The 21,961-nt window shown below is 45.0% G+C and overlaps 2 protein-coding genes across 2 annotated transcripts; one reads left to right on the forward strand and one right to left on the reverse strand.

Moving 5' to 3' along the window:
* Positions 1 to 690: 690 nt before the first annotated feature.
* On the reverse strand, positions 691 to 14,277 carry TATDN1 (TatD DNase domain containing 1). Its single transcript, XM_053466447.1, has 12 exons — positions 14,153 to 14,277; positions 13,214 to 13,279; positions 11,281 to 11,330; positions 10,763 to 10,826; positions 9,802 to 9,945; positions 9,360 to 9,402; positions 8,932 to 9,017; positions 8,588 to 8,628; positions 2,139 to 2,215; positions 1,675 to 1,745; positions 1,385 to 1,511; positions 691 to 939 (listed from the first exon to the last, which is right to left on the reverse strand). Exons 1-12 carry the CDS (start codon positions 14,172 to 14,174, stop codon positions 837 to 839), a joined length of 894 nt encoding a protein of 297 aa, XP_053322422.1. The 5' UTR covers positions 14,175 to 14,277; the 3' UTR covers positions 691 to 836.
* Positions 14,278 to 14,577: 300 nt separating this feature from the next.
* Positions 14,578 to 17,983, forward strand: NDUFB9 (NADH:ubiquinone oxidoreductase subunit B9). The gene is made up of 4 exons (XM_053466451.1): positions 14,578 to 14,732; positions 16,386 to 16,578; positions 16,954 to 17,067; positions 17,758 to 17,983. The coding sequence occupies exons 1-4, from the start codon at positions 14,644 to 14,646 to the stop codon at positions 17,887 to 17,889; spliced, it is 528 nt and encodes a 175-aa protein (XP_053322426.1). The 5' UTR covers positions 14,578 to 14,643; the 3' UTR covers positions 17,890 to 17,983.
* The last annotated feature ends 3,978 nt before the right edge of the window (positions 17,984 to 21,961 follow it).

Below are 21,961 nucleotides of genomic sequence, written 5' to 3' on the forward strand. Positions count from 1 at the left end.
TATCCCTAAACCCTTTGCTTACCTTTTATGTGATAACTGCCCATTCCAGATCCTGCTGCGGACAGGCCCAAAGCTTCTAAAATCATGCGCGCAAACAGTAAAGCTGCTGTTCCACCGAAACACAATTCCCACTACTGTTGCATAACAAACCCCTGCCAGAAACGACACTTTAATCATGTCACACTTTGCACCATTAATAATTTTTGCCAGGAACATTTAAATGTCATGTGACACAAAGGTAGGCACCGATATGCCAAACTAGAAATGCCACACCAGGGAAAGCTGGGGGACGTCAGCGCCTTACTGCGTGGGATACGTTACATCTTTACTAAACATTGGGCTGTGCTTTATGGCCTTGAGGCTACATCAGGTGCTTCACCTATCGTGAGTACTGAGGATTACAGAACACTTAACCCACCTATTCAAGTTACTTGTTTAGTATAGCGCCATCATATTATACGCTGTACAAATGCCATAACAAGCGTAGTGTAAACGCTACAGTTTAGAGTGAGAAATACATGATCGAAGTTAGTGATTTATAAAGAGGCTGCTGGAGAACAGACGGAATGGCTAATAATAAGGCTTTTCCGTCTAATACAGCTTTCAAAACATGATGTAACAAAAGCTGGTTTTGGTCAAAGTGCTAAAATATGGTTATTGGTTACTATGGTGATTGCATCACTTATACTGTTGCTCTTTATACACTCTTTATGTGAAATGGATTGGCTTTTTCATGGGATTTAGCAGTTATTGTTACAGCCCAAGACACGGTATCCAGAGACATAATAAACTTGTTCTTTTAATAATATTACTATTGATTCCATAAGTACGCGTTTCTAATCGTCTGGGAAGAACACTTTCAGCGTGTTGTTGTAGAGGGTGCGTGACAGCTCCGCCGGGTCCTCTTCTCTGACCGCGGCCATGATCTCCAGCACTTGTCTGTAACACGAAAGACAACAACAGGCTTTGTCTGTATGCAGAAACGAGGCGGTGAGAGATCGGCTGATCGTTATTGAACTGATAACTGACGACGATGACAACCGCTAGGTTTCTTTATAATGCCACAAACGGTATTTCCAATCTAAAGCTGCTTATATTTGATCCACTGTAGAAAAGTTTGTGGCCCTCAGGGGCCAAGCTGGATGCACCGAAAATAAATGTAAAAAGGAAGAATCGCACAGCCTTACGATAGTTAACACCCTAAGAACTTTAATAATAAGTAATACAACAAATCAAAATGTCAAAACCTACACAGGGACACCTTGACAACTTAGTGGGGAGGAATAACCATTCAGATACTCAGAGATAACAGGGAACGATACACATAAAATGGGTGGGGGGTGTCAAGCTAATGCAAACCAGTCATATATTTCTCAATACTTACATTATATGGCAGGGCTCGTTCCTGTCCTTCAGACAATGGCCGGATTCCCATTTCTTTTTTGTGGGGAAAGTAGTTTTGACGTATTTTGAACCCGCGTGGGTATTCTTCACCCCGCACCAGGGGGCATCTGCACATAGAAAGGGTCAGATACTTGTAATCATTGGGCACAGCGGAAGAGAATACCAATAGCTAGCATACGCTGTGCAATCATATTACGTTCCAACACATTAAACCGGCCTGAAGGTTTCTTTGGGATTCACGCAGAGTGGGCCCTTGTTTCGTTTGATTACCTGTTTCAATCATCAGCCTCTCCGCAGGAATAGATTTCAGAACCTCTAGGTTGGAGTCTGTCTTCAATGAACTAAAAACATGAAAAATAAAATACATGAGACGGAAACCCGAGGGGCAGATATTGGGAGCAGCAGGTCTCCTGATCCTCATTCTTACACAGAAACATAGGACGTGGACAGCACATCAGAACCATTCGGTCCTTCTAGGTCGCCAATTTTTCCTGCTGTAAAGATCTTAATCAATCCTCAGATCAGGAGTCATATACCAATTCCTTTACTGTGTTAACTTCTATCACTTCTCCTGGGAAGCTGCTCCACTTATCTACTTTAACTGGCTACGTTCCATTTATAAACACTATTGTCAGGCCCCTTGGCGTTATTCTGCACCCGTGACGGTCACTGGACCCCCGTACAAAGGTTTGGAAAAAGATAATCTGAATCATTAAAGGGGCAAATAAACTTACCAGCCATTAATGCCAATGTAAAGATCCAGATCTATTATAGCCTTCGCATCTTCCTTCGTGCCGTCGAAAGAATGAACCTAAACGAGTAATGCAAAACGTCATATTATATATATATATATATATATATACAGCCAAAGCTAAGCAAGAAAATCGCATCCATGTAACTGCATCAAACGCTAAAAAGAACGGATATTCTGAAGCCCTTCAGCAGCGATTTTCTGTGAGAATATCCAATAACGCAGCCCCCAACAAATCAGGACCTCTGTATTGGGGAAGGGATTTTTGCCACCCTAAGCAAAACATAATTTTGCTGCCCCGTGGCTCCAGCCCCACAAGCCCCTCCCCTTTTCCACACCCACTTACACCCCACCCACTTACTGAATGACCGCGGCCGGCGGTTCGCAGCTGCAGACAGGGCCGGAAACATTTGGAGAGCAGCCCCGTATAGTTTATCTCACGGTCGAGCTCTTGTACCCACACGCACCCCTTATATATACCCGAGTCACACTATTTGCCGTACAAATAACTATAAAACATTATTTTTATCACATTATTTTATTAAAATGCCAAAAAGCAAAAGTGTTAAAAGGCCCTAATAAATGAAATACATTACACAGAATGGGATCAAAACATTTACTACTGCGAACATTTTAGATGAAAGAGTTCCATTTTATTCAGCGAAACAAAACAGCGATCACATTATTCTTCACGATATTCTTGTAAGAAACTTTTATTTCTTCATTAATTCATGCAAACTATATTTTCATATTTAATAAAAGCTATGATTGAGACATTTTAGTTTTTTTGTTTTTATTTCCTTTTATTTGCCAACCTGCCCCCCCAGTTATGCCACTCTGCCTCCATGATATGCCTTATACCCCCTATATGCCACTCTGCCCCATGATATGCCTTTTAACCCCCTTATGGAATGAAAAGCCTTATGCCCCCATATAACACTCCCCCCCAGGCCCGGACTGGGACAAAAAATAGGCCCGGGCATTTAAGCCTGAGCAGCCCATATTTATTTATTTATTTATTGTTAAAGCCCACCCGTACCATCTTTGCATTAAATCATTCACACAAATCATTAACACATTCATTAATGCAGTCTCACAAATCATTCAAGCAATTCATCCTCACATGAATTCATTGTCATACGCATTCACACAATTCATCCACACATTTATTCATTCATTCTCATACGCATTCACACTAGCCCCTCTCTTCATCTTATCTGCCCCTTCTCACTATGTTCCCCCTTTTCACTATGTAACCCCCTTCCCCACTTCTCAATATGTACCGCCTCTATCTATCCCCTCTCCCCCTTTCTCACTATCTAACCCCCCTCTGCCCCTTCTCACTGCACCCCCCTCCCTCACCCTACTTACCCTACTTACCTTGTTGCCGGAGCAAGCAGCAACAGCGACCGCGCCTGCCAGGGCAGGATTGACTTAGGGGCTGATGGAGCTGCAGCTCCAGGCCCCCACCTTAAAATAGGTCCAGTCAGGACTGGACTGACTGGTCCTATATGGCCGCATTAACGCAGAGCCCCTTAAGCCCGCCGCAACTACCCCCTCCTAACTATCTACCCTCTCCCTCTTTGAAGTTCACTTACCTTTCAGGAGTCCTGTGGTGGGGGTGCAAGGCCTCTGCCTCCCAGCTCTGCCACTGTATGGAACAGTATAGAGTGATGGGAGTTATGATGTACTTTTAGAGCATAATTAGATCATGAAAAAGACATTGGAAATGGTACAGCATAACACCCATCACTCTCACACACTTACCAATCCACACGCATACCAATCCACACGCATACCAATCCACACGCAAACCAATCGACATCTATACCAATCCACACATATACCAACCCACACGCATACCAATCCACACACATATACCAATCCACACACATATACCAATCCACACATATATACCAATCCACACATATATACTAATCCACACATATATACTAATCCACACATATATACCAATCCACACATATATACTAATCCACACATATATACTAATCCACACATATATACTAATCCACACATATATACTAATCCACACATATATACCAATCCACACATATATACCAAACCACACATATATACACCAATCCACACATATATACCAATCCTCACATATATACACCAATCCACGCATATATACACCAATCCACACATATATACACCAATCCACACATATATACACCAATCCACTCTCACTGAATGTTTTCCTACCTTTCCTCTTTTCTCCTTACAGCTCCTTTTCCTCCTCTTCGCTCCTCTTCTTCAGTTCTTCTGTCTTCTCTGTCTTCTTCCGGGTCACCGGGTCGGTGGGCGCGGCTTCAGTGTTGTGCGTCGGGATCTGACAGCAAACCCCGGCGCACAACAGCTGTTGTCGCGCAGATCACAAGGGACCGGTATCGGAGGTCTTTAACAGACCTCCGGCTCCCTTGAGTGATTTTAAGCCGGGTTGAACCCGGCTTAAAATCACTCAAGGGAACCGGAGGTCTGTTAAAGACCTCCGATACCGCTCCCTTGCGAGCCTGCTCCTCCAGCGGCGGACATTACTGTCCGTCTCTGGAGGAGTGCCGGGTGCCGCAAGTTGGCAGCCCCTGATGAGCGGCACCCGGTGTGGACCGCCCCCCGTCGCGGACCGCCCCCCGTCGCGCCCCCTGGAGTGTGGCGCCCTGCTCTAAGAGGCCGGGAAGCCCCCACTAGGGCCGGCCTTAGGGGTCTGTGGCCGCACAGGGTTTAAATTAAAACATCGGGGTTTTTTTTTTCAACTTTATTTAACATCCTCCATGGAGGATGTTAAATAAAGTTAAAAAAACCCCCGATGTTTTAATCTAAACCCTGTGCGGCCGCAGACCCGTAAGGCCGGCCTTGGTGGGGACTTCCCGGCCCCTTAAAGTGGCGGACCCGGTCGCAGTTGCGGCGGGCTTAAGGGGCAGGTGCCCCTTATGCCCTGCGTTACTGCGGCCGTAGGTAGGTTAGGGGCCTGGAGCTGCAGCTCCATCAGCCCCTAAAGTCAATGCGGCCCTGCCGTGGCCCGGCCCACCGGGCAAATGCCCGGTGTGCCCGATGGCCAGTCCGAGCCTGCTCCCCCCCGACTAACCACTGCTTCTGACTGCCTGGTGTCTGGTGGGGACAGCGGGTGGAGGCCGTTCATGAAAATAAAGGGGATGTGTGCATGCACCGCGCCGCCCAACGGCTGTGCCTCGTCCAACCCCTTTTAAGACGTGGGACGAAGTGCTGAGGAACGGCCATTGCGCATTTGTTCTGAAAAAACCCCTCATTTTATAATCGATAAAAATCGACTCAACTAATCGATAATGAAATTCGTTGGCAACGGTTTTCATTATCGATGCAGCCCTAGCCTTTACAGCAGAATTATTAGGCAGACAGCCGTACCTATCTGCCGTCAAATTCTACGTCTCGTCTTAGATTCAGGAGCCATGTGCTCAACCAAAGCATGTGTAAATTCACTCAGTGTATTAACCCTTTATCATTACCGAGTATCTGAAAAAGACCTAAAAGCTTCTGGAAACACTTTGTAGCGAATAACAAAAAAAGATAATTCTGTAAACAATTCAGTAGTAGAAGGGGGTCAATGCTTTGTGTTTAAACCTTTAAAGAGCTCTCCATTCACTGCAGCTGCTGACACAAGAGAAGGAGAATATTATTATTATTATTTATTGTTTTATATAGCACCATCATATTCAGTAGCGCTGTACAATGGGTGGAATAAAAAAGGAATTAAGTTTGTGTAATGAAAGAGGTGTAATTGTTCTTTGAACCTACATGATCACCAATCATATTCAATAAAAATAAATAGGAAGCATTTAGATAAGCAATTCAGAGTTTTCACAAGTCGTGGGACATAGAATGGTTACTCTATGACCTCACAAGCAAGACAACACTTGCCAATAACAAAATCTGATTGGTCACATTGTAAGCCGTGTGACATAGACCGTTTGCTCTATGACATCACAAACATTAGAACACTCGCAGCAGGCATAAAAGGGCTGCGCGCACACATTTTCTTTGACAGTGTGAAGTGACTCTGAACAGCAGCCATGCCGATTCAGGGAAGCTGTAGTATCTGTCTGGATTTTTTCGACAATTCGAGCCACGTGACAGCGACTCACTGCGGGCACACATTCCACCATAGGTGCATAACGCAGTGGTTTGGCGCTGCCAGGACAAAACCATGTCCAACATGCCGGACCCAAGTGGTCTACGGTCGACAGCTAATTCAAAGGCTGTATTTTGACACCAGAGGAGAGAATGCCATCCCTGATGCTAGACAGCTGATGGAGCAGGTGAACGGCCTGAGTGCCCAACTTCGCTCAACCAGGATGGAGAAGGAAGAATGGATGGAGCTGGCGCTGGAGCTGAGCAACACGGACATGAGGAAGGACCAAGAAATATTAGCATTACAAAGGCAGCTCAGGGATATGGACACAAAATGCTCAGGCCTCCAGGAACAACTGCGCAGCTGTGAGCAGCAGCAAGTGAAGACCGAAGCTGCCATGGAGAAACAACGGACTGAATTCCACAATCAGCAGTTGGATGCCAACGTTTCCATGGCAAAGCTACAGGCTGAATTTTGCAAGCAGCAGTTGGAAGCCAAAGTCAGCATTGAAGAAGAACGGAGTGCATTTCGCACGCACCAAATGCTGGCCAAAGCTGCTATGGACGAGCAAATTAGTGCATTTCGCAAGCAGCAGTCGGAGGCCAAAGCTGCTCTGGACAAACAAGAAAGTGCATTTCGCATGCAGCAAATGCTGGCCAAAGCTGCTATGGACGAACTTCGTGCATTAGGCAAGCAGCAGTCAGAGGCCAAAGCTGCCAAGGATGAAGCAGAGGTGTTAAGAAAGAAGATGACAGCCATGGAGAGCGTAGAGAAGGGGCTGATGCAGAAGGTGGATGAGTTGCAAAAGGAATTACGCTTGTGCAAGGACAAGGCTCAGAAGGCTGACGCTGAATTTCGCAAGGAGTTCAGTGCCACCCAGACGGCTCTCAGTGACATCCTCAATGAGCTTAATACCAGCCATGAGGAGTTACAAAGGGCCGATCAAGTCATCATGAGCCTGAAGAACAAAGTGGAGGTCTTGCAAAAACCCCACCTCTCACCACCACCAGCCGACCGGAACATCAGTCGAGGGACGGGTAATACTCCAACTTCCCCTAGACTTAAGCCTTCAGAGCTCAGGTTCTTAGAAACCTTACTTAAACGTCTGACTTCCCCCAAAACATCTGAGGAAGCCACAAATGCACCAGGACTTGACACGCCTGCTCGCACCGGACCTCAGGGAACGGCGTTAAACCTAACATCACCTTCAACACCTGAACACAACTGAACATCATCTAGGTTGTAGTTCGTGAGAAGAATAATTCTGGTTAGGAAAAACGTTACATCATCTTCAACACCTCACAACATCTGAACCTCCTCTTGGTTGTAGGTTGAGACAAACATCATAGTTATGAATAAATCATTTAATGTCTCCCATTCCTTTGTGTGATTGGTTCCTTTTAGATTTCTCGGGCTCAAATCAAACGAAAACTGGTGCAGGCGTTCCCAACGAACGTTATGTCTGTTATGTCTTTTTGCAGATGATACAAAGATCTGCAACCAGGTAGACATTCCTGGTGGAACAAGCCAAATGGCTAATTGCCCCTAAATTAACCCTAAACACCCCATCAACCATAACTGCCCCTAAATTAACCCTAAACACCCCATTAACCATAACTGCCCCTAAATTAACCCTAAAGACCCCAATAACCAAAACTCCTCCTAATTTAACCCTAAAGACTCTATTGACCATAACTGCCCCTAAATTAACCCCCACCTCCCCTAACTTTCCGCTGCCCAAATATTAATTTTATACTCGCAGTTAGATGAGTTGCTGAGCAGTGGGGATGCTATAAGGAAATGGGCGGGGCCAATCAGAGCGACTGCAGGGAGGGACTGTAAGTAGCAACTGCTGTGAGTCACACTGAATGAAACGGATTATAAAACGAGGGGTATTTTTCAGAGCATTTGCTCTGAAGAAACCCTCGTGTTATAATCAATAAAAAAAAATAAAAAAATAAAATAAAAATAAAAAATAAAAAATAAAAAATCGATTCAACTAGTCCATAATGAAATTCGTTAGCAACGATTTTCATTGTCAATTTTATCGATTAGTTGTTGCAGCCCTATTTTACAGCTCCCGGGGCCAGTCAATGGAGATCCGAGCCCATAATACCCACAACCCAGTGGGGCAGTGACTTAAATCTGGGCGTGTGCCCTTTAAAAGGGGCATAAATAATAAATTAAAAAAATGCTGTTCCCCCCCAAAAAATACAACTGGGAACGCTATCAAACAGAAAATGATTATATATTATATATCTATCATAGAAACGGTATAAATAAACATAGGTATTAATTGTACTCACCACTCCCCCAACACACCGGTGTCTATTCCGTTGCATTATTTCTGGAAAAAAAATGGCTAAATTAAGCCAAAGTTGGGAACGCATTGTATTGCCTTATAACACTCTATAGAGATGTTTTAAATGTTAAAATGATTTAAAACCTATAAGTCCAAGAGTTCTATCACCTGATATGGTATGAACTGGACCCCTATATGATATTGCCGAAAATGTCATCAAATTACATGTTGGAAGATCTCAATGGTTTTGTCTTTTTTCCCCCCAATTAGAATGCTTGATACCGGATATTCTCACTTTATTAATAGCGTTTGTGACAATTTCTTGTCCAGTAGTTACAACCAACGTACCTAAAAACTCCTTGTGCGAGTTCCTGCAGTGCAGAAACATCGGCAACCTAGTCTGTTCCGCCAGATCAAATTGCTTCTCGAAATACCTTTATTAAAACGGGAGAAAAAACACAATATATTGATCCATACCCAAGATAACTTTCCCTCCATGGGCTCATTGATGGCCAAGGAATTCCAATGGCGCTGGACTCCACGGCATTCGCATGCAATGAAGGTGGAAAGACCCCCGGTACGGAGGACCCCCCCTCCCCAGAGCTCAGCATTTTCGTATTAATATATCACTTGTCCATAGTTGGTCTGTTAGGCCCCATAATCTTAGCCGGCTGAACGTAACGGGTCATTTTTCTAATATTTTTTAAACGGGCAGGCGGATCTGTATCTATACTCCGTGTATATATGGGGGAAAAAAATATCGCAAAGTTCCTTACTTCAGCTGAGTTTCTTTTTGACAGAATTCCAGTCTGTCAAAATCTGTAGATAAAGAGAAAAAGAATACAAAATTTGCGTGAAAATGAATAACTATAACTGGACCGTAGCCTGCTAAATCTTACGCGGTGGCAGTTGTTAAATAATGTTATATTTAGAAAAATAACTACAATATCCCGTGTTCAGCCCTCACACATATATTGTAGAGCCGCCTTTAGGTGGGAGAGGTTAAAGATTTGTAATGAGCGCGGTGATATGTTGTGTAAATGGGGTGCGATCACATGGGTGTAGCGTGTGAAATGGCACATCCACGTCATCACAGACCTCCGCAGAGGAGGGAATGGCCAGGGAATGCAGGGCGGATGGGTGCACGTGACGGCTGCTGTGCTTTGTACGACCTAGGGGTGTCCGCATGCTGAATACAATAGCCCAGAGACCACGTACCTAATCCACATTCCCCAACAGCTATGGCTTTTCCTTTGTTATTCTTTAGCAGACTCTGCAGCTCTGATAAGTACCGGTCCGGGTCTCCCTTGTCGAACTCCCCGCATCTGGTCGGATGGCAGCCCACGGTGCAATAAAAGCGATCTGTGAACACGACACGGTTAGAAGTCACTCACCTTCTTGGGAAATAAAAACAAAAAGTTGGATCGTATTTGTGGAAACGCATAATCTACACAATTTTTCCATTTTTAACCACTCCAACCCCAAGCAACCCCCCACCCAACCCCCTTCATTAATATGTTTGTCCATCGTAACTGCGGCTTGCCAGTTACCCACAGCTCAACGGGATCACACCGTGCCCTGAGCAAGAGGTCTATATCAGTGCTGACTGGAGGACTGAATACGTTAAATTATGATGCAATACGAGAAAGAATGCGGTCCCCCACCATACGGGAAAGAATACGGTCCCCCACCATACGGGAAAGAATGCGGTCCCCCACCATACGGGAAAGAATATGGTCCCCCACCATACGGGAAACAATATGGTCCCCCACCATACGGGAAACAATATGGTCCCCCACCATACGGGACAGAATACGGTCCCCCACCATACGGGAAAGAATATGGTCCCCCACCATACGGGACAGAATACGGTCCCCCACCATGCGGGAAAGAATATGGTCCCCCACCATACGGGACAGAATACGGTCCCCCACCATACGGGAAAGAATACGGTCCCCCACCATACGGGAAAGAATATGGTCCCCCACCATACGGGAAAGAATATGGTCCCCCACCATACGGGAAAGAATACGGTCCCCCACCATGTCTTCTTCTGGTTTTTACAAAATACCTCCTTGCGAACAGGAACACAATGTGAAATTTGGACAGTACCCAGCACCGCGCATGATCACCACATCCGGCTATTGTTTGTTTTAGAATAAAGTGGATTCATTCACACCGTTTGACTGTGCCAACCGCAGGGCTTCCTCGCTCTCCTGCAGATTACCCCCGGTGATCATAAACTAAAAAGGGGAAACATATCGTTATCATATTAATATGTTCTGTTCACGTGTATGTTACGCAAATTAATGTCAAATCTTGCTGATCTGGCATTTTCATTCTTTCTTCAACGTTTTAATAAGGCGACAAACTTTTAAGAAACCGTTTTACATGCCTGATTTTACGTTACGTGACAAGTGTTCTCGACAAAAGTTACATATGAAGCAAAAGTTTACTTGATTAAAGAGTCAGAGTTTTGACATGAAAACGTGCCGAATTGAAACCTCCCCACGGGAACGATCCGTAACGCCTAACTCACCACTTTCTTGTTTGAGAAACTCGCCCCCCCATAATGCATACTGGAGTTAGAGAGCATCGCCCACCTGCACACCCTAGGCTAGCGAATACACGGTAGAAGAGAGTGACTGTCTGTATAAATTGCCACGAAGGGAAGACGTAATGATAAATTCTTCTTACCTTCTGCACTCCGGTCTTGATGGCACGTTCGATGATATCTAAAAAGTCGTCTGTGAAATTAAGACATCCCGTTACCTGTTGCCACTTATATAGGGACGCACCAATATACCGGTGACTGAAACATACTGGCCGAAAAAGGCATTATCGACAAAATGCTGAAATAAAAAAAACGGCAAAAGCCCGCAGCAACCCTGTCCGCAGGGGCCCTGCTGCGTACCTTCTCTTGTTCCACTTAGGGGAAGCAGGAACCCAGCGGAGTCACGTGAATTTGCTCCGTTCCTGCTTCCCCTGGGTGACGCAAGAAAAGCAGTGAGTCAGAGCAACGCAGAGTGAAGCGGCGGAACCTGTGGAAGTCTGAGAGTGAGAGATCTGCAGTTCAGGTTTGGGGCTGGGGGAGGGTGTATGAACAAGTATCCGTGAATGAGTGAACTGAATATCCGTGAATGAGGGAATGAATGATTGAATGAATGTTTGTGAATGAGAAAATGAATGAATATATGTGTGATAGCATGGATGTGGAATGGGAGGGAGCATGGCACAGGGACGCTGTAAGTGATGTGATGACCCCATCCTGCAGGGAAGCATTTTGTGCTGGCAGAATCAATACACAAGGGGGCCAGGTAGCTGGGGCCATTACATAAATTAATACAAAAGCGAGGGGCAGGCTGGGGCATAAATACACATAGTGCTGGCTGGGGCCAATACACAAGGGGCAAAAACAAAGCAGCATGGCAAATACTGTTTTGTTTTTTTAAAGTTGGGGGATTTCGGCCATGTGCATCCTGAATTTTCGGTTTCGGTCCAGAATTTTCATTTCGGTGCATCCCTATAAATAAAATGAATATGCAAGTTGCAGCGCTCTAGATTTACACTATATTCACACATTTAGGGTGTTGGTTGTACCTACCTGACTCACTTTCAATGGTATAGTATGAATTAGTAAATAAAGGTAACTCTCACCATTTCGCTAACATTTTTTTTTTTATTACAAGTTAGCCGATATCCCCAGAAAAATCTTGCACAAAAACATACGGGATGTCTATAAGGGATTCATGGGAGTATCAGGGATGACGCCTCCCTCTCACCAGCCTCAGTATTTAAACCTCATGTTCTGGTCCCCGTGTTCCGTCTCCTTGACTCTGGATAACTGTCCTCGGCTTGTTTCCTGGAATCTGCTTGCATTGCCTGTGACCCTGACCCTTAGTCCATCCCCTGGACTCTGCGATTTGTTTGCTGCCTTTTGGCATTGAAGCCGTCGTACTACTTTGTTGCCCGTAGTGTTTTCCTACCCTTTGGTTCTGGGACTGCACCCGAAACACGGTCTCTACCAAGGGTTGTTCTGACGTTAAGGACAGACGATTAATTTTGCTTGCACCAAATATACGCACTGAAACAACATTTTACACACGCAAAAAAACATCTCTTACTGGGACCAGTTACTATTTATTGGTTTATTTACTGAATAATAATAATTAAATAAATAATATTTTTCACAGGCAAAAAAAAAAAACTTACTGGGTCCAGTTACTATTTATTGTTTTATTTACTAAATAATAAAATAAATAATATCTAACACAGGCCCAAAAATACTTAGTGGGACCAGTTGCTATTTATTGTTTCATTTAGTAAATAATAATTAAAAAAAATAATAATATAAAAATATTAAAAAAAAAAAATAATGGAAAAAATCACTAATAATCCATTTTATGTATGTAAATGATTGCACTGTCAATAACTCTTTCATTTCAGGTTTTTTTGCTATGACGGAAATGATTCCGGTCATTGCTTTGATGTGATTAAGTGGTATAAACAAGCCATAAACTTTTCTTTGTTGGATCTATTTAAATATAAAATAATAATAATAATTATTATAATATAATAGCCTATAGATAACTGACCCTATACAACGTATACCCCCGTTAACCCCACTCACCTTGGTGTTTTTTGGTGCCCCTGTATACGCCTCTAAACATCGCATCCGTAAGGTTGATGCCAACGTCTGCAAATGGAAAAAACACGGAAAGCATAAGATTCTAACGGGAAGAATTTCCAAGCGCGCTTTAAACAAAATGTGTGCATTTGGCGCTGACATACTCGGCAGCGCTGTACAGACGCAGCGTGCAGTAAACCGACGGCATAGTCAGGCTGGACAGGAGGACGGCGAGGGCGCAGCTAGCAGGAGTGATCGGCTCGAGGTGCTGTTCCACTTAGACAAATCCTGATCTGCCCTGTCCGACACGCTAAGCAAATAACTGCAGATCTGTAATTCATTCTGTCGCGGGAAGGTTTCATCAATCGCAAGCTTTTCAGTTTAAAAATAACACTTTCATCTGTTCCTATGGCAACAGCCTAGCGGTGCCTGTTTTTGTGCCACAACACTTAATTGCTCCTGGCCAAAATCATGAATTAGACTAATTTTTATTTTAGAATTACGGGCGATTTAACACATAGGATGGCATGACCGGTGCCTATAAATAATCGTCGTTGCCCCCCCTTGAAAATGCATGCATCCATTGATTTCAGCGGGAACACTTTCCTGCAACAGGGTATCACTGGTGCAAAAACAGGGGATCTGAAGCTGCAGCTTCTCTTAAAGGTCAGCTCTTTTTTTTTTACTTTTTAACCGGTTGGAGAATAGATATTAACTAACAAAGTACTTTAATATGCATTATTCGTTGGGGAGGCTGAGTGGGCCAGGATACCGCTGCACTAATTATATATAAATAAAATATTATATATGCTGATGTGAGGAGAACTGCCCATTCTGGACATGGATATCAGCAGCCAGCTGTGTCCTGTCAGAGCTACAATCAGCATAACCGTTATCCCGACGTGTTTCGAAGCACATGCCAGGGCCGCTTGCTATTCTCACCTATGAATTTGAAGGCTGACATGTTAAATTCGCCGTATTACCGCCCTGCACTCCTGCAGCAGATCTTCAATATCCCAGAACCCACCGCGCACGCTGTCAGTGGCGCGCGCCATCCTGGTACACCCGCCACGGAAGGCCGCTATATTGGTACAACTGTCATTCCCCGCTGCGCTAGTACACGCCACAGAGCGCAAAGCCGCCATATTGCTACACCCAGCAGGCACAAAATATGACATTAAAAGAATCCGTGACAGCTGTTGGGATAAAATGAACCCTCCAACTATCTATTACTAAATCGCGTAACCGGAATATTGGTTAAAGTCATCATATTAGAATAAAGTGCCTGAAGCCCCACAGATATTACATTATCCGCACGTCATGATATTTCGTTAGTAACTGAATTTGTTCTTTAAATGTATCAGCCTCTGACGTCACATCGCCTGTGTACGTGCGCGCCCCCGCGGCTGTTGCAGTGACGGAGGGGAGGCAAGATGGCGGCCGCCTATCTCACCCACCAGCAGAAGGTGCTGCGGCTTTACAAGAAGTCCCTGCGGCACCTGGAGTCGTGGTGTGTCTTCAGGTAGGTACCGGAACCGACCGGCCGGAGCCTTGGGTCCTCAGGGACCCGCAACCCCCCGGCACTGAGCGTCTGATGCGTGCCCCCGGCGGAAAGGACACTCAATGACAGTCCGGCCGGCTGAGGACGGGCATCTGACGGGCAAGTGGGAGGCATAATACCGGTGCTTGGGGTGATCTGTGACAGCCGTGGGGCGCCGCGGTCCGGACTGCACGCCGTCTATGCTGTCCGCCTGACATATAGCAGTATATACGGACTATGACATAGCAGACACAGGTAAATAACATACCTCCCAGGTGTCTCTCTTCAGCAGTGGCAGTCCCTCTTTCCTAGTAGCTTAGAATGTTTGCTGGATGTGAGGCTATCACAGGGTTCTACAGCCCTGTCTTTATTATTATTGTTTAATATAGCGCCATCATATACCGTAGCACTGTGCAATGGGACGTCACAATAATCTGTATAGAAGCAGCAAAGAAGATATTTATATTCTAGTCACGCAAATTCATTTATAAATAAACCAGTATGAGCGGGTCACACGCAGGCCTGGGAATCCCTGGCCCCCCCAAGTACCGCTTTGGCTCATCCCTGCTTTCATGTAATGTGTGAAGCGTCACACGGGTTATAAGGGGTTAATAACTACATGGAAGCTCCAGGGAGGGGGCAGATCACCTTGTTGGAATGCAGCCCCCCAGTGTCGATGGGCCGGTTACAGGGGAGATCTTCGTGCCGCACAGACACGGAGCACACGGGTATGATGTCATCCAGGTGCTTTGTGACCTAAAGGCACAGCGCACTCCTTAATGCAACACAGACTCTGTTGAGGGGGTGGATGGGGCGCTCAGCGCTGCGCAGACCTTCATCATGTTATAATTCATCCAAGTAACAGCCGTCTGGCACCCTATTATACCCGCTGTAAAGACTCGGACCTTAATCAGTCGTTTGTCTTAGATTCATATGCATGTTTAAATACCCTCACTGTATTGCTCTCTACCACTTCTGCTGGGAGGCTGTTCATTTATCTACCACCCTTTATGTAAAGTAAAACTTCCTAGTTTATATTTAAAAATAAAAGGAAGAGCTGTTAATGAGAGCGTCGCTCGTGTTCGTGATTTTCTCCTGACGCCAGAGGAATAGACGGTCGGTTTTGGGGTAGTAAGAAGTAGAGGGAGCTGCGGCGGTATTCCTTTTCATCTGTTATTTAGGGGTATTCTGTGTACATAAGGCCTACAAAGGGAAGCGTCCAATCAGCAGGTGCGCTCCTTTAAATGACAGGAATGAGGTAACTGTGTAGCGTCTGTGTAGCCATGGAAACGCAATAAATGGTTGGATTGTTGAAGAAAATGTGTGTATTGGTGATAGATGTGTTATAGGAGTGGCGGCAGAAGGCTGCGCGGGGGCCGCAGAGAGGCCAGTCTGTGAGGAACTGGTTGGGTGTGTAGCCGCAGCTCAGCGAGGCCGTATGGGTGCCGGGATCCCCGATATTAATGTCTCCGGGGGCCGGGTGTGCACTGAGCTCTCGCTGTGTCATGTACGTGTTGGTCGTTTCAGCAGCGCCCTGGAATCTGAATGTGTATGTTTTTAGGGTGTGTTCCTGTGTTTATGGTATAATGGAAGATATATATATAATGTATATAAGATACCGTTGTGTCTGCGCAGGGAGAAGTACCGCTATCACGCCTGTCTCCTGAGGGCGCGCTTTGATGACAGTAAGGAGGAGCGAGACATGGCCAAAGCCACCAAGCTGCTGAAGGCCGGCGAGGAGGAGTTCTGGGCCCTTCAGCACACCCAGCCCTACATCTTCCCCGACTCCCCCGGAGGAACGTCCTACGAGAGATACGACTGCTACAAGGTTAGCCGCCGGCCCGTCGGCACCGTGCCGGCTCTGCGGCTGCCGTTTCTATGCCTTGTTTTGTCTCATCTTCTGTTCTGCTGACAGCGTAACCCGGCACCTGATTCAGACTCGGGCCTCTCCTATAGATATTTGTGATGATAGGAATACTAGAGGTAAAAAAAACTCCAGTCCCCGAGGGCCACAATCAGCCCAGGAATTGTGTTTACATGGGGAGCCTGTGCTCAGTCAGCAACATCCAAAAAGTGTGGCCCGTTTGTAACCTTTACTGTAAGCTGTCCGGTGACGGATATCTTAAGCGTCACTCGCCGTCCGTCTCGGCGGTTTTATGTGGAACGTTCATGCCGTTTATTTTCCCGTCTCGTGGCTCTGTAGGTCCCGGAGTGGTCTCTGGATCAATGGCATCCGTCTGAGAAGGCCGTGTACCCGGACTACTTCGCCAAGAGAGAGCAGTGGAAGAAGCTTCGAGAGGAGAGCTGGGAGCGAGAGGTCAGTGTCTGCGGGAATCCGTCCGTCGCAATACACTCATCTTATTTATATATATATATATATATATATATATATATATATATATATATATATATATATATATATATATATATATATATATATATATATATATATATATATATATATATATATATATATATATATATATATATATATATATATATATATATATATATATATATATATATATAGCGTGACTTAACCCACGCACTGCCGTGTGAATACACTCCAGCCACCAGATTCTGCACTCCTTACCTGCGAGATAAAATCACGTTAATTAACTCTTTCTGGGAATTGGATCTGTGGAGTGTGTTGTAGGCTCTGTTCCTAATCTACAGTCATTTTTTATCATTAGCATCAGAATACCATATTGCTTTCTATATGTGTTTTGGCCCCATCTACACCCTGCCTTACGGCAAGTAATAGAATGGCCTTGTCTTAATCACCTAGATGGACCGTCTGACTAATGCGGCTTGGGGAGACTGTTTAAATCGAAGGGAACGTATAAATTACGAGCGCTTAATGATGGCACACAATAGTATTTGTTGGTATTTACCATGATGTGAACTGAGCGTCCTGCTGCCAGCGCTGGGTTTCTGGTCTCGCCGGTATGTTTCTGGCTGCTTTAATAAAGTGTGTGTGCGGCTGACGCGATTTCTTGTCGTTCAGGTGAAACAGCTGCTCAGCGAAACCCCCGCTCAGGGTCCTAAAGATGAAGCCCTGCCGCCGGCTCGTAAGCCGGGCGACCTGCCCCCTCTGTGGTGGCAATACGTGACGAGGCCACGCGAGCGCCCGACATAGATCCACATCAGACCTGCCGATCAGACCTCGTAGCATGTGCACGTGTCTGGTGAATAAAGTATAATGCTATTAAATATTGAATTTCCGTAACAAATCTGTTTTCTTGTTGTGTTATTTAGTTAGCGGTGACCTCATTCACTATTGTAAAGGCCACAAACCGGACCCCGTCAGACGCGCGGAATGAAGGTGGCTGCAGCGCGTGTATGTAGCAGATATTCCGGCGCTGGGGTAGCTTTAGCTTCATCGCTTCACTTTAATGGGTCTGCACCGTTTCAGTTCCGTGCGCTTTAGCTTTCTGCCGAAATAGAAGCTGTACTTAGACCGACTTCTTTGTGCGATAAAAAAAATTCCTGGAGTCATCTCAAAAAGAGATAAATAAAGTCTTTCATTCGCATGAAGCTCGAGATCTCGTACGGTTCGTCTGCCCTCGAAAATATACTATATCCGTTATATAGAATGTGTGACTGGGGGGCCTTTTCTCTTGTCTGGGGCCGTAGTCTCAAAGTCTCTATAAAGTGTCAGGAAAACATTAAAAATAAAAATCACTTTTTTTACTGCACCCCATGTTCTGAGAAGGCAGCTGTGGGGGTTACGGGGTGCCGGAGGTGAGAACGTGATCCGTCACCCGGTAATGGCCGCGATCTGATCGCCTAAGGATTCTCCTGTCATCAGCGATGGGAGTTTTACTTCGATCAGCGGAGCCAAATCATCTCAAAACAGCAATCCTTAAAAACCGGGACAGAGGATCGCTCCGGCAGCACCTGCTCCCAGCTGATTGGCCGAGGCGCACGCTGACTTCAGCGAATCTGCAGCCTGGGAGCCGTCAGAATGACAACGGGAAACACAAAGCGGCTGTCGGGTTCCGGGGGTGATTTAACCGATCGGGGGCTCTTCATCTTATCTCCTATTCTGTGGATAACGCTGGATCCCTGTGAAACCCACCATGGTTGTTAGAGACCCGGTCAGGAATCTCCTAGGAGCAGGAAAAGGGAGGAGCTTCTGCCCCTTTACAGGTCATGCCTCAGCTAGAGTAGTGGGTACAGTGCTGGAGGCCCCAGCTGCAGAAGGATATTGATATTCTGGAGAGAGGGCAGAGGCGGGCGGCTGAAATGGTGAGTGGTTTACAGGAGAAACATAATTAGAAAAAAAACTAAAGGATCTCAATATGTACGGCCTGGGGCAGAGCGGGGATAAATACTTAAGAGATGTAACAGCACAGGACAAGTTTATTTCAGACGAGGAGAGATGTTAGAGGCTTAGATGTTAGTCATGTTAAGGAGGCTTTACTGAGAGGCGGTAGTTTATAAGCAGAACAGTCTCCCAACAGAAGTGGTAGAGGGTAATACCGTGAGGGGATTTAAACATGCATGGGATAGATATACGACCAACGACTGGTTAAAGTCTGAGTCTTTGCAGCAGGTAGAACGGGCGACTACATCAGCCAGCAAATTCTGTTTGTATAAGAACTTTTGTCATTTGTTTTATATATATAGCCGAGGAACGACCCGTCCTGTGTGTGCGTAAGACCCTAAAAGTCCGCTAATCGGCCTTTATTTCTTGACGTCTCTGCGCGCATCTCGCTGTAATCGGCCCACTTTACTCAGCGGGGTGTATTTGCTAAAAGGAGTTGGCAGGCGAGATGTCGTTTTTCAGCTCCTTGAGTACAAAGAGCCGACCCCAGCGAGCGCCCTGACCCTGTCTAATGTACCATTAACTCTGAGCCCTTCAGAGTCTCCTTACGCGTTGAATCATACATTATACGGGGCCGGCTCTTGGTAGGCGGTGTTCATAATGAACAGCGAAGGTGTTGAAACCACGGCTCTCCCGAGACACGATAACTGCTTCGACCGACTCGGTAATAGCGATGAGTGTCGCGGTTATGAAAAACTCAACCGCACGCTATTGTAGCGCCGATTAACCCCTTCCTGCACATCTAAAAAAAACCACAAAACAGAAGCCAAAGCAATGCCTTTCTCCAGTATTTCTTTATTTCTTTTTTTTATGTAGGCTGAAGCAATCATGACTACAACGTAGAGGGAGATACAAACACAGCAAAAAAAAGTTCTTTAAACGATTTAAAACAAGCCTCACGGGGAGAGGTCAACTCTCGTTACAAACTAGCAACTAAACACAACTTACCAGGAGAAACATTAGAAGGTATCCGGGACACCGCTTTACACCACGCAAAAATAACACAAAGTAATTAAACGGGGGCGTTTCTCTACCGGTAAAGTCAGGGGATTTATATATTAACCCCATGATGACAATGCGTTGGTTTTAATGGGTTTAAGGACGACCCATTGTTGTTACCAGGGGTTAAATAACAGCGAAAATGCGGGACCTTTGGGCAAAGAGGCCAAAACTTATCCTGCATCCTATAAGCGCTGCGGAAATTGTTGGCGCTATATAAATAAAATAATAATAATAATAATAATTTATCCACTGGCCAGTATCCACGGCAAAAAAAGGTTATATTGAGTATTTATGCATGCTGTGCGGACAGCATTACCTGCAAACGGAAGCAAAAAATTATGGTGGAACCAGCCTTCGCTAAACACCTGTAACTGGGGCAGGATGTATCGTCTCAGGGGCCCCTAGGCTCGTATACTAAAGGGAACCCATAGAATAAATAACGCTAGAGAAGTCATAAAAGGTAGGGTTGGGTATGGGTAGAACATTGAGCCACCCCAACCGTTGACATAAGCCATCTAAACAATGGAGAAGGGTCGGTACGTGTCTGATGAGCCCTACGGACAACCCGTCCTTCCTTGTCCTGCGCGGTTGGTCTGGCGCCGAGCTATAAGTAGTTTTAATTGGGTGTAATATTGTTTAAATCATGCCCCTAATGTATAGTCATACCTAACAGAACCATAGCCGTCTACACCTTTATATAGAAACACAGTAACTTCACACGGTACGTTACGTTATCAACAACAGCCAACAAGAAATGTGCAGAGTCCCACCGGCGAGGCTAGCACCTGTGTGTTTTATTTTTGGCATAAATATATATATATATATGTGTGAAGTGGACCCCGACGTAACCAGCAATGTTACCCGGCGAGGAAACCTGTGGGGATAACGGAGGATCGGTGGAAAACATGTTTCCATGGAAATGTCACGCCTAACAAAATGAAGGAGCGACGCTTCACTATTCACACAACTTTATCGCCTAACGTCTAAGAAGAACATTGGGAGAAACTGGGGGCAAAATACAATATTTCTTGGTAAAATACAATATTTTTTGGTAAAATAATTGAAATAAGCTATTATTTGAAGTGAGGTTAAAATGATTGTGGATCATGGACCGTGGATAGAAATTGGAGTGGCCGACCTGCATCAAACCATTTTCAATGCCCTCATTTTTTTTCAATCACACCTATATTTGGACTGTTTTTTTTTCTGTTAGCAGATTTATAAATTCTTGCCTCCAAAGACCAATATTTTTCCAGAGTTTATAGGCACCAACAAACTCGGTAGTGATTTTCGGCAGTGTCCTGGGTAAGGGGTAATATCTCTTATTTTCTATTGACCGCGCTCCCCTTCTGCCACAATAGATGGGGGCAGAACATCCTATTGGCAGACGGGAGAGTCAAGGTGGGTCAACTGCAGGTGCACCCCCACAATGCTATCTCCTCTAGCAGCATGATTCAGGATTGACCCCTCCTGGTTGACGGGCCGCCAAACTAACAGCAGCAGAGCCTACAGAAAACATACCGGACCCTCGTACTGGACCCCACATCTATTCTGCGTATTTCTTGTGACCTAGGAAAAGTGGACTGCACCCCAGGAATTACTTCTATGAACTCCTTGTTAACAATTACATTTTTACAAAAGGGGAAAAACAATCTATAATACTATTATTTTCCATCAATAAACATCCAAAAATACATAGAAAATGTAAGAAGAAAAAAAAAATACAAGTATTAGAGTCTAAACCTTACAGGATAATGTCTTCAGAGCAATATTGATTCAGTGGTAGAATCATCTTAGCAACCAGACTAATACATAAACCCCATATTCTTTATATATATATATATATATATATATATATATATAATGTGTATATATATAT

Source organism: Spea bombifrons, chromosome 5, assembly GCF_027358695.1.
Source record: "Spea bombifrons isolate aSpeBom1 chromosome 5, aSpeBom1.2.pri, whole genome shotgun sequence".
NCBI lineage: Eukaryota > Metazoa > Chordata > Amphibia > Anura > Pelobatidae > Spea > Spea bombifrons.